Source organism: Carcharhinus amblyrhynchos, chromosome 8, assembly GCF_965287045.1.
Source record: "Carcharhinus amblyrhynchos chromosome 8, sCarAmb.v2.hapA, whole genome shotgun sequence".
Classification (NCBI taxonomy): Eukaryota; Metazoa; Chordata; class Chondrichthyes; order Carcharhiniformes; family Carcharhinidae; genus Carcharhinus; species Carcharhinus amblyrhynchos.
In genome coordinates this window covers 124,047,708-124,060,847 of record NC_137331.1, presented here as the reverse complement: position 1 = coordinate 124,060,847, position 13,140 = coordinate 124,047,708, and the positions used below count along the sequence as shown (strand labels likewise).

Sequence of the window (13,140 nt, the reverse complement as noted above, 5' to 3'; positions counted from 1 at the left end):
AAGGACCCCACGCACCCCGGACATTCTCTCTTCCACCTTCTTCCATTGGGAAAAAGATACAAAAATCTGAGGTCCCGTACCAACCGACTCAAGAACAGCTTCTTCCCTGCTGCTGCCAGACTTTTGAATGGACCTATCTTGCATTAAGTTGATCTTTCTCTACACCCTCGCTGTGACTGTAACACTACATTCTGCACTCTCTCCTTTCCTTCTCTATGAACGGTATGCTTTGTCTGAAAAGCACGCAAGAAACAATACTTTTCACTGTATGCTAATACATGTGACAATGAATCAAATCCAATCAAATCTAAACTCAAGTGTACCATTTAAGTTCCAGATCATGTCACAGGGTAAAGGATGGAAAATGGACTGGGAAGAGGAGATAGATGCCTGTCCCTTTGAGACATTATTGAGAAATCCTGCAGTCTCTCCTTACTTCATTCTCAGCATCACAAACCTCAGTAGTTAACTTCAGGTGGAAAGAGGATTGTAACAGTGAGGGTTACTGAAATGTCTCAGAGTGTTATTTCAAATTCTTTCACGGGTGTAGGTGTCGCTGGCTGGGCCAGCATTTATTGCCCATCCATAATCGACCTTGAGAAGGTGATGGTGAGCTGTCTTCTCGAACCGCTGCACTCTATGCAATGTAGGTACACCCACGGTGCTGCTAGGGAGGGAGTTAGCCTATGAAGAGAGACTAAATAGACCGGGTCTGTACTCGTTGGAGTTTAGAAGGCTGAGGGGGGATCTTATAGAGACGTATAAGATAATGAAGGGGATGGATAGGGTAGAAGTAGAGAGATTCTTCACGCTTAGAAAGGACAGCAGGACTAGAGGACACAGCCTCAAGATAAGGGGGGGGGGGCCAGTTTAGATCGGAGTTGAGGAGGAACTTCTTCACTCAAAGGGTGGTGAATCTCTGGAATTCTCTGCCCTTTGAAGTGGTGGAGGCTACCTCGCCGAATATATTTAAGTCACAGGTAGATAGGTTTCTGATAGACAGGGGAATTAAGGGTTATGGGGAGAGGGCGGGAAAGTGGAACTGATCCACTTCAGTTCAGCCATGATCTTATTGAATGGCGGGGCAGGCTCGAAGGGCTAGATGGCCTACTCCTGCTCCTATTTCTTATGTTCTTATGAGTTCCAGGATTTTGACCCAACAACAGTAAAGGAATGTGATATATTTCCGAGTTAGGATGGTAAGTGATTTGGTGGGGAACTTCCAATGGGTGGCGTTCCATTGCATCAGCTGCCTTGGTCCTTCGAGCTGGTAGAAGTCGTGGATTTGGAGATAAATAAATAAAGTTAAAATCAAAGTGGTCAAGCAGACAGATCAGTCCAGTTGACTCATCAGGGTTATGGGGTTTGCCTTTGCTGCCTGCGGTTCTCTGTCTAAGTCACGGCTTCCATAGTTTCCCAGACTGATTGTATGGGCATTTGCAAAGCAGATACAGTACAATGTGGACAAATGTGAGGTTATCCACTTCGGTAGCAATAATAGGAAGGCAGATTATTATTTGAATGAGTGTAAATTGAGAGAGGTGGATACTCATCAAAATCTTCGAGTCCTTGATTAGTCGCTGAAAGTAAGCGCGCAGGTACAGCAGGCAGTAAAGAAGGCCAATGGTATGTTGGCCTTCATAGCGATAGGATTTGAGTCCAGGGATAGGGGTATTTTATTGCAATTGTATAGGGTGTTGGTGAGGCCACACCTGGAGTATTGTGTGCAGTTTTGGTCTCCTTATCTGAGGAAGGATGTCTTTGTTATAGAGGGAGCTCAGCGAGGGTTTACCAGGCTGATCCCTGGGACGGCAGGTCTGTCATATGAGGAGAGACTGAGTCAGTCAGGATTATATTCACTGGAGTTTAGAAGAGTGAGAGGGGATCTGATAGAAATGTATAAAATTCTACCAGGGTTAGATAGGGTGGATTCAGAAAGAATGTTATCAATGGTGGGGGAATCCAGAACTCGGGGGTCATAGTTTGAGGATAAGGGGTGAATCTTTTAGAACTGAGGTGAGGAGAAATGTCTTCACCCAGAGGGTGGGGAATGTGTGGAATTCACTCCCACAGAAAGTAGCTGAGGCCAAAACACTGAGATTTCAAGAAGAAATTAGATACGGGGCTAAAGGGATTAAGGGATATGGGGGGGGGATCAGGATATTGAATTCAATGGTCAGCCATGATTGAAATGAATGGCGGAGCAGGCTCAAAGGGCCAAATGGCCTGCTGCTGCTTCTAGTTTCTAAAATTGCAGGGTAAACAAAGAACAAAAACAGCCCGGGAAACAGGCCCTTCAGCCCAACGAGCCCACGCCGCCATTTTAACATTACGAGTCCCCCCTCCACCCGTGACCCTTATCTTTGCTTATGGTAACTGCCTCTGTGAAGCTAGTGGCCTCCGTGTATGTGACAGGGGACTGGTCTGCTGCCAATAGGTCTGAAAATCAGTTTAAACAGAACCTTTAACGATCTAAACTAGCTGCCCACCCCTGTCAGCAGGCACTCTGTCCCACTGCCTGTCACTGGGAAATTTCCCCCAGGGAGCTGTCCCGATGAGGCTGCTCCATATTTTCCTCATTTCCACTTCCACGCTCCAGCCAGGATGGGAAAATCCTGCCTGTCGGTGCCTTGGCAGAGGAGAGATCAGGAGGGCTGGCCAACATTTTGGTCTTGGATGTATTTTTCCGAGGGTCCGTGAAGCGGGGGAATCAGATGGGAGAGGAGCTGGTGGTTCAGGAGAGAATTCCACAGCACAGGCCTCAGAGGTCACAGACAAGGAGCTGAACTCCGGAAGGGACAGGAGGAGGGCGGGGGTAGACTAACGGGATGGAAACTTTGGCCAGGGAGAGTTTTGTACGGCTGGAGGAGGTTAGAGTTAGGAAGAAGACTCTAGCGAGATACATACACCCAAAGGATTAGAATTTTAAATTTGTCTGCTTGGGGAAAGAACCCAAATCAATCCAGTTCCAGTAGCTACAGGAGTTTAATGAGGCAGGCAAAAGAATAAAAGCATCCAATCAACCAATTTGATTTATTTGACGTCAATTGATTCCATACTTACTGATTTGCTTAGTTTCTTCTCCTCTGCATTTTTCTTGTCATTTTTTTTGTAGGCATCGAACGTATTGGGGTCGATCACCCACAGACACTCTGTCCATTTTCCATACACTGCACAGAGCTTCTTCTTACTGTGATAGACCACAGGAAAGTTTCAATATAGAACATAGAACACTACAACACAAACAGGCCCTTCGGCCCACAAGTTGCACTGATCATATCCCTACCTACCAGGCCTATCTATAACCCTCAATCCCATTAAATCCCATGTACTCATCCAGAAGTCTCTTAAAAGACCCCAGTGAGTTTGCCTCTACCACCACCGACGGCAGCCGATTCCACTCACTCACCACCCTCTGAGTGAAAAACTTACCCCGACCCTATAAATCATTGGCAATAGTATCAATTCACCAGCGCTGTACAAAATACTGTTATTTACCTCAGCAAATGGAGCTGCTAATGGGGAACCTAAAAACTGATTATAAAAGTTTCTACAAATATGTAAAGAGAAAAAGATTGCCAAAAACAAATGTAGTCAGAAAGGTGAGAACTCATAACGGGGAACAAAGAAATGGCTGAGGAATTAAATTTGTACTTTGCTTCTGTTTTCACAAACGAAGACATGAATAATGTCCCAGAGCGCTGAGAGAAACATGGTTTAGTGAGGAGCTGAAGGAAATCAGCATTAGTAGAGAAATAGTTTTGGGGAAATTGATGGGACTGAAGGTGGATAAATCTCCAGGGCCTGATCTTCATTCCAGGGTACGTAAGGAAGTAGCCCTAGAAATGGTAGACCCATTGGTGGTCATTTTGGACTGGTTCCTATAGATTGGAGCTAATGTAAACCCTCTGTCTTCACTAACTTCCATTTGTTCCCCCAAAATCTTCATTCTCAAAGACAAACTCTTCCACGAACTTCCATCGATCTCCTTCAGCCTCATCAATTCCAGCTTAGATGTTAATGTTGGAATCCTGTTACAATGACCAAGGATTATGGGGAAAAGGCAGGAGAACAGGGATGAGAATCAGATCAGCCATGATTGGATGGTGGAGCAGACTCGATGGGCCGAATTCTGCTCCGAAATCTCATGTCTTATGAAGTGCTTGGTTTTGTTTATAACCAAGAGCAGCTCTTACTAATTGGGGTTATACAATTATTCTGAAGTGTTTACGAACTGGTGTACACTGCCATTGCAGGGATGAAAGTGGAGTTTGTGAAAATACTAGCGTCAAGAAATGGATTGGCTCGAGATTTGTCCTTCACCTAAAGTATAAACAGTGACTGGTTAGCGATGCAGAGCGACGCCAACAGTGCGGACTCTATTCCCATTCCAGCTGAGGATATTCAACAAGTCCCCACCTTCTCAAACTTGCCCCTTGCAGGAGGTGTGGAGGCCCTCGGGTTAGATCGCCACCAGTCAGCTCTCCTCCTCAAAGAGGACAGCGGCCTGTAGTCATCTGGGACTGTGACAACGTTAAACAGTGACTTGGAACATCTTGTGTCATCCCACTCTGACCTACGTTCATTTGTACTCGTGCGTTTGACTTCATTCACATTTCTTCAGTAACTCAACTTGACTATTTACCTTGATCATTACAACTGCAGCTAAAGCGATATTACAAACTGGCTGTACAAAACAACATTATTCTGTTATCTCTTTTTTTTAAAGTCATCATGAAATCAGCAGCATTACAGGAACAGGAGAAGGCCATTCAGCCCCTTGAGCTTGTTACACCATTCAGTGAGGATATAGCTGATCTGTAACTTAGCTGCATATTACCCATATTTACCACATATCTTTTAACAAAACTCTTATCAATCTTGGATTAAAATTAATTGACATGGTCTCTGCCATTTGCGGAACAAAGTTCCAAACTAGCATCAGCTTTTGCATGTACGAATGTTTCCTAATCTCACTCCTGAGAGATCTGGCTCTATTTTTAATGCAAGGTCTTACACTCCTCAACTGGCAGACATAGTGCCCAGGACTTTCATTTGTGGGACATGGGCATCGCTGGCAGGCCAGCATTTATTGCCCATCCCTTGTTGCCCTTATTCAGAGGGTAGTTGAGAGTCAACCACATTGCTGTGGCTCTGGAGTCACATCTGGGCCAGGTAAGGACAGCAGATTTCCTTCCCCAACGGACATTAGTGGGTTTTTCCCAACAATTGACAATGGTTTCATGGTCATCAGTAGATTCTTCATTACAGACTCTTTTTATTAAATTCGAACTCCACCATTTGCCGTGGCGGGATTCGAACCCGGGTCCCCAGAACTTTAGCGGAGTTTCTGGATTATTGGTCTAGTGACAATACCACTAGGCCATCGCTTCCCTCCTGCCACTGAAAGGGTTGGCAGCAAGCACATCCCTGCCAATAAATGGCTGCGTGGCACCCAGTAATTAGTTAGGCCGCACTTGGAATATCGTGTTCAATTCTGGTCACCACACTACCAGAAGGATGTGAAGCCTTTGGAGAGGGAACAGAAAAGATTTACCAGGATGTTGCCTGGTGTGGAGGGCATTAGCTATGAGGAGTGGCTGGAGAAACTTGGTTTGTTCTCACCGGAACCATGGAGGTTGAGAGGGAGACCTGATAGAAATCTACAAGATTATGAGGGGCATGGACAGAGTGGATAGTCAGAAACTTTTTCCCAGGGTGGAAGAGTCAATTACTAGGGGGGGCACAGGTTTAAGGTGCGAGGGGCAAGGTTTAAAGGAGATGTACGAGGCAGATTTTTTACACAGAGGATGGGGGGTGCCTGGAACTCGCTGCTGGGGGAGGGAGTGGAGGCAGATACAGTAATGACTTTTAAGGTGCGTCTTGATAAATACATGAATAGGATGGGAATAGAGGGATATGGTTCCCGGAAGGGTAGGGGGTTTTAGTTCAGTTGGGCAGCATGGTGCAGGCTTGGAGGGCCGAAGGGCCTGTTCCTGTGCTGTAATTTTCTTTCTTCTTTGTTCTAATGCTCCAATCAGCACTGTAGAGATGGGCAATAAATGCTGGCCTATCCAGGGCTGCCACTTTCCATGAAAACTTATTTTTTAAAAAAATGTCTGGAGATGGGACTTCCACCCCTCACTCGGGGGCAAGTCCTGCCTCAGAGCTGCCGGCCTATCTGATTGTCCAGATGTTCTCTAATCCCACCAGCGCCAGAAGCTGCCGTGGACAAGACTGGGACTGCAAGCAGTCTCCCAAATCTCTCACCCCCACTCAAAGCATTGGCTCTATCCTCTTTGATGTGAATGTGCCGGCGTTGGACTGGGATAAACACAGTAAAAAGTCTGACAACACCAGGTTTTAGTCCAACCGATTTATTTGATAGTAAACGCACAAGCTTTTGAGGTTTCTCTTTGCACAGATGCTGTCGGACCTGCTGAGATTTTCCAGCATTTTCTATTTTTGTTTCAGATTCCGGTATCTGCAGTGTTTTGCTTTCATCCCGAACCTCGGTGTTGCACGCGAGTCCAAGACCAGGTAAACGTGGGGCTTGCAGGGCTTGGTGAGGCTGGTGTCGGCCGAGGGGCGGATAGAGTGGCACGGGGGTGTTGGTGAAGTAGCTGGAGGGTGGGTGAGGAAGAGAATCCTCAGGGACCGGACCTTATGGAACACCCAATGTTGAACGGAAGCAATCGAAGGAGACGATCCCGCCACTAACCACCACCACCACCCCACCCCGCCCCTCCCAACCCCAACCCACCCCCAGACCGGAGCAGGATCAATTTTCGTGCTTATCCCAACCCTGAAATTCTGAAATCCTCCCCACCAGGTGGAAATCGAGGCTGGATGGGAAGGCACCCCCGGGTGATCATTAATTGGCCAGTAAAAGGACTTCATTTGGGGCTCGGCCCAAGTCTTGCAGAGGGCTCAGTGCGGGCTGGACTTCACTGGGAAGGCCTACGGGGAATTGTACAGCCTCTCCCCCTCCCCAACAGCTCTCGTGTCTTAAAAAAAAACTGAGTAAATTATCCTTCAACCATCTGAAATTCAGGGAATTAAAATCCAATAGTTGGTCAAATCTCTCCTTGCAATTTAACTCTTGAAGTCCAGGTGTTATTCTGGTGAACCTATTCCACTCCGTCCAAAGGCCGATATGTTCCAATTGCCCGGAGCTGCTCACTGTAACTCCAGGTGTGGTCTAACCAAGGCTTTGTCGCTGTAAATCAGCTTTGATGGTTCAGATGACGCGATAGCAACGTCCAGCACAGCATTAAGGACAAAGGATTATCTCAAAACAACTGGTGGACGGATTAGTCTTACCTTTTGTCCTGGATGTAACCTTCAACTTTGTGCAATTCTTTACCAAAAAGGCCACAGGGCTTGAAGTTCAGAATACATTTCTCCCCGGATCTGTGGACAGATCACCTTCAATTAACACATCTGCAAATGTCCAAAACGCGGATAACTTTAACAAAGCCTTTCGCTCCTTACTTGTGGTTAGTTATTTCAACATTCCCATACTGCTCGATCCACAGCTGTCCCACTATAATGTTGTGCACACAACAAGTTGGATTTGTCCAAGTGTAAGCTTCATTGTGCCTGCCAGGGAAAGAAAATGTTAATTTAATTAACGGTCAACATACAGCAGGTTCATCATCAACTTTTCAAACGATTTTTTATTTCTAAATCTTCCACCCTTTCATCAGTGCCAGTTTAGCTTTTTGGGGAAAAGAAAACACAAATAAAATTGTCTGCATGTTCATTGCCTAAAATAGGAAGATGAGTAGGCCATTCAGCCCATCAAACTCATCTATACTTGATGGAGTTTAGAAGGATGAGGGCGTATCTAATTGGAACTTACAGAATACTGAGAGGCCTGGATAGAGTGGACACGGAGAGGATGTTTCCACTCGTGGGAGAGTCTAGAACTTGAGGACACCACTTCAGAATGAAGGGACGCTCCTTTAAAACTGAGAATATGAAGGAATTTCTTCAGCCAGAGGGTGGTGAATCTGTGGAACTCATTGCCACAGAGGGCTGTGGAGGCCAGGTCTGTGAGAGTCTTTAAGACAGAGACAAACAGGTTCTTGATCAAAAAGGGGATCAAGGGTTACGGGGAGAAGGTAGGAGAATGTGGATGAGAATCAGATCAACCATGATGGAATGGTGGATTAGAATCGATGGGCCGAATGGCCTAACTCTACTCCTATATCTTATGGTCTAAGCCTGTTCCGTCATTCAATGAGATTGTGGCTGATTTGTGGCCTAACTCCATTTACCTGCCTTTTGGCCCATATCCCGTCATACCTTTGCTCAACAAAAACGAATCTATCTCAGGTTTAAAGACAGGAACTGATCTGGCATCAACTGCTGCTTGTGGAAGCGAATTCCAAACCTCTCCCACCCTTTATGTGTAGACGTGCTTCCAAACATCTCTCCTGAACGGTCTGGCCCTAATTTTTAGGCTGCACCCCCTAGTTCTAGAATCTCCAGCCAGTGGAACTAGTTTACCTACCCTGTCTTTTTCTGTTAGTATCTTGAAGACTTTGATGAGATCACTCCTTATAAATCCTGGAGGGAACAGGCCCAATTTGTTTAACCTGAGCGGGGTTACCGCTGGGAGGTGGAACATGAATCAGCTTCACCGCATTGTACACGTGGAATCTGTACAGTGCAGAGGGAGGACATTCAGCCCACTGAGCCCATACTGACAACAATCCCACCTCGACCCTATTCCCATAACCCCATTTAATCTGCTAATCCCCCTGACACAAGGGGGCAATTTACCATGGCCAATCCGGAACTTGATAGAACGGACAGTCAGAGTCTTTTTCCCAAGGTAGAAATGTCAATTACTCGGAGACATACGTTTAAGGTAAAAGGGGGAAGTTTAAAGGAGATGTGAGAGGCAATTATTTTACACAGAGGGTGCTGAGTGCCTGGAATGCGCTGTCAGTGTAGGTGGTAGAAGCAGATACAATAACATGACAGAGAGATGAACAGACAGGGAGTAAAGGGATACAGACCGCGTAGAGACAAAAGGTCTTTCGTTTAGAAAGGCATCATGGGTTGGCACAGGATTGGTGGGCCTGTTCCTGTGCCGACTCTTTGTTCAAACACAGAATGAGAAGCCGCTTGGTAATGTGTTCCACAGCTCAGCCTCCTCCATCGCTACGAGAGGACACAGGTTTAAGGTGCTGGGGAGCAGGTACACAGGAGATGTCAGGGGTAAGTTTTTGACTCAGAGGGTGGTGAGTGAGTGGAATCGGCTGCTGTCGGTGGTGGTAGAGGCGAACTCGTTGGGGTCTTTTAAGAGACTTCTGGATGAGTACGTGGGATTTAATGGGATTGAGGGTTATAGATAGGCCTGGCAGGTAGGGATATGATCGGCACAACTTGTGGGCCGAAGGGCCTGTTTGTGCTGTAGTGTTCTATGTTCACACTGTATCACCTTCCCCTGGATTCTGAAGCTTTTGAGTAAAATGTTCAATTTACTCCATCAAATTACCAACACTCTTGTACTGGACTGGTTGGAGGCTTTTCAGCTGCTGGAGAGGAAAATCCCCCTGCAATGAGTGTGAAGTGAATGAGTGTCAGAGCCACATGCCTACACAGGATGATGGATGTACAATCCAGCAATATGCAGCTTAGTTCTACGTAACTGTCAAAATGAAACCAATTAACAAATTACCTTCTATCTGCTGATACAAGGAAGCAATTAATTATTTCTGAAATGCGTACCATTAAACTTCTGAAGGTGACATTGTCCAATGAGTAAAACACATTATTTATTAGTTACATTAACACTGCATTGAAGTCACTGTGAAATTCCCCTAGTCGCCACACTCTGGCGCGCCTGTTCGGGTCAACGTACCTAACCAGCATGTCTTTCAGACTGTGGGAGGGAACCCATGCAGACACAGGGAGAATGTGCAAACTCGTAACACTTAGTTACTGTTTAAATGTAGTGCTCCTTTTGGTTTAATTAAAATAAACAAAGTTTATTTTATTAATGTCACAAGTTGGCTTATGTTAACACTACAATGAAATTACAGTAAAAATCCCCTAATCGTCACCCTCCGGCACCTGTTCGGGTACTTAGAAACACAGAAGTTAGGAGCAGGAGGCCATTCGGCCCTTCGAGCCTGCTCCACCATTCATCACCATCATGGCTGATCATCCAACTCAATTGCCTAATCCTGCTTTCTCCCCATAACCTTTGATCCCATTCGCCCCAAGTGCTATATCCAGCCGCCTCTTAAATACATTCAATGTTTTGGCATCAATACTTCCTGTGGTGATGAATTCCACAGGCTCACCACTCTCTGGGTGAAGAAATGTCTCCTCACCTCCGATCTAAATGGTCTACCCTGAATCCTCAGACTATTACCCCCAATTCTGGACTCTCCAACCATTGGGAACATCCTCCCTGCATCTATCCCGTCTAGTTAGAATTTTATAAGTCTCTATGAGATCCCTTCTCATTCGTCTGAACTCCAGTGAAAACAATCCTAACCTAGTCACTCTCTCCTCATACATCAGTCCCACCATCCCCGGAATCAGCCTGGTAAACCTTCACTGCACTCCCTCGAGAGCAAGAACATCCTTCCTCAGAAAAGGAGACCAAAACTGCACACAATACTCTCGGTGTGGCCTCACCAAGGCCCCTGGATAATTGCAACAAAACATCCCTGCTCCTGTACTCGAAACCTCTCGTAATGAAGGCCAATGTACCATTTACCTTCTTTACCGCCTGCTGCACCTGCACGCTTACCTTCAGTGACTGGTGTACAAGGACACCCAGGTCCCTCTGCACACTCCCCCCTCCCAATTTACAGCCATTCAGGCAGTAATCTGCCTTCTTGGTTTTGCTTCCAAAGTGAACAACCTCACATTTATCCAAATTATACTGCATCTGCCATCGATTAGCCCACTCACCCAACCTGTCCAGATCATTCTGAAGGATCTCTGCACCCTCGTCAGTTCACCCTCTCGCCCAACTTGGTATCATCTGCAAACTTTGAGATGTTACATTTTGTTCCCTCATCCAAATCATTAATATATATTGTGAATAGCTGGGGTCCCAGCACCGATCCCTGTGGCACCCCAGTAGTTACTGCCTGCCAATTTGAAAAGCACCCATGAATTCCTACTCTTTGTTTCGTCTCTGCCAATCAGTTTTCTATCCATCTCAATACACCTCTCCCAATGCAATGTACTTTAACCTTGTACGATAATCACTTGCGCGGGACTTTGTCAAACGCTTTTTGAAAGTCCAAATATACCACATCAACTGGTTCCCCTTTGTCAACTCTACTGGTTACACCTTCTAAGAATTCCAACAGATTTGTCAAGCATGATTTTCCCCTTCATAAATCCACGCTCACTCTGTCTGATCCTGCCACTGCTTTCTAAATACTCTGCTATAAAGTCCTTGATAATTAGAACACTGGAACATAGAACCCGACAGTGCAGAAAGAGGCCCTTCGGCCCATCGAGTCTGCACCGACCACAATCCCACTCAGGCGCTACCCCCATAACCCTACACATTTACACGCTAATCCCTCTAACCTACACATCCCAGGACACTAAGGGGCATTTTTAGCACGGTCAATCAATCTAACCTGCACATCTTCGGACTGTGGGAGGAAACCAGAGCACCCAGAGAAAACCCATGCAGACAGTGACCCGAGCCAGGAATCGAACCCAGGTCCTTGGAGCTAACCACTGTAACACCATGCCGCCCATATTGATTTGAGAATCTTCCCCATTACCAATGATAAGCTTACTGGTCAATAATTCCCTGTTTTCTCTCTACCTCTCTTTTTGAATATTGGAGTGATATTCACTACTCTCCAATCTGTAGGGACTGTTCCAGAGTCTACAGAACCCTGGAAGATGACCACCAATGCATCTACTATTTCTAGAGCCACTTTCTTAAGTACTCTGGGATGTAGATTATCAGGCCCTGTTGGGAGAACTTAGTGTGGCCAATCCACCTGAGCAGCATGAATTTCAGACTGTGGGAGGAAATCGAATCACCCGGAGGAAACCCACGCAGACATGGGGAGAATGGGCAGACTCTGCACAGACAGTGACCCGAGCCTGGAATCGAACCCGGGTCCCTGGCACTGAGAGGCAGCAGTGCTGACCCACTGTGCCACAGAATGAAATTGAATGTTCACTTTAGCACCCAAGCATTTCTGAAACTGTTTCTGTATTTAGGAACACAGGAACAGGAGGAGGCCATTCAGCCCCTCAGACCTATTCTAACAGTTAGGTAGATCATATCATAATACCAGATCTGTATCATAATGCCATCCACACTAGGGGCAGCATGGTGGCTCAGTGGTTAACACTACGGCCTCAAGCGGCAGGGAACTGGGTTCGATTCCCAGCTTGGGTGACTGTCTGTGTGGAGTTTGCACATTTTCCCCTGTCCGCTTGCGTTTCCTCCGGATGCTCCGGTTTCCTCCCAAAAATGTGTGGTTAGATTGATTGGCCATGCTAAATTGCTCCTTGGTGTTAGGAGAATGTCAGGGGGATTAGTCAGGTAAATGTGTGGGGTTTCGGGGATTGGGCCTGGGTGGGATTGTGGTCGGTGCAGACTTGATGGGCCGAATGGCCTCTTTCTGCACTGTAGGGATTCTGCTTTGACTGTGCACGCTAACCGTGTAAAACTTTTATCACTTACTTCAAAAGCTCTAGTGTCATTATTCCTTTTGGCTCTGCTTCCACACTCTTCCCCCAGAATTTGAGTTTGGGATATATGGATCCGTGGAAAACAAAATTTTGAGTGAGTCCTTCAGCATGGAATGCACTGATTGGAGGATGGTGACTGACTTGTTCCGATATCAGCTTGAATCCTAGATCCTGCCTGTGGAAAAGAAAAATAAACACCGTAACCAGCTCATCAAAGCAAGGTACGAACATTCATTACATTGGAATGTAACAGTAATGCCATTTGTCACACGGCCTAATCCTCGTCTTATTTGCCCCTGATGTGGGCCCTGAGCAAAATATGGGGTTCAGGAAATTGTCTGTCACTTAAACGGGATACACACACACACACACACACACACACACACTCACTCACTCTCACACACACACACACACACACTCTCACACACACACACA

The 13,140-nt window shown here is 46.2% G+C and overlaps 1 protein-coding gene across 2 annotated transcripts in view; it reads right to left on the bottom strand.

Annotated features, from left to right (window-relative positions):
- Positions 1 to 13,140, bottom strand: part of osbpl1a (oxysterol binding protein-like 1A) — a 224,085-nt gene that overhangs the window by 13,628 nt on the left and 197,317 nt on the right. For both annotated transcript variants that reach the window (XM_080194750.1, XM_080194751.1), the window contains exons 21-24: positions 12,698 to 12,880; positions 7,495 to 7,602; positions 7,324 to 7,413; positions 3,064 to 3,190 (exon numbers count right to left, since the gene is read on the bottom strand). In XM_080194750.1, the coding sequence (XP_080050876.1) occupies positions 3,064 to 3,190; positions 7,324 to 7,413; positions 7,495 to 7,602; positions 12,698 to 12,880 (508 nt within the window). The remainder of the gene's footprint in view (positions 1 to 3,063; positions 3,191 to 7,323; positions 7,414 to 7,494; positions 7,603 to 12,697; positions 12,881 to 13,140) is intronic.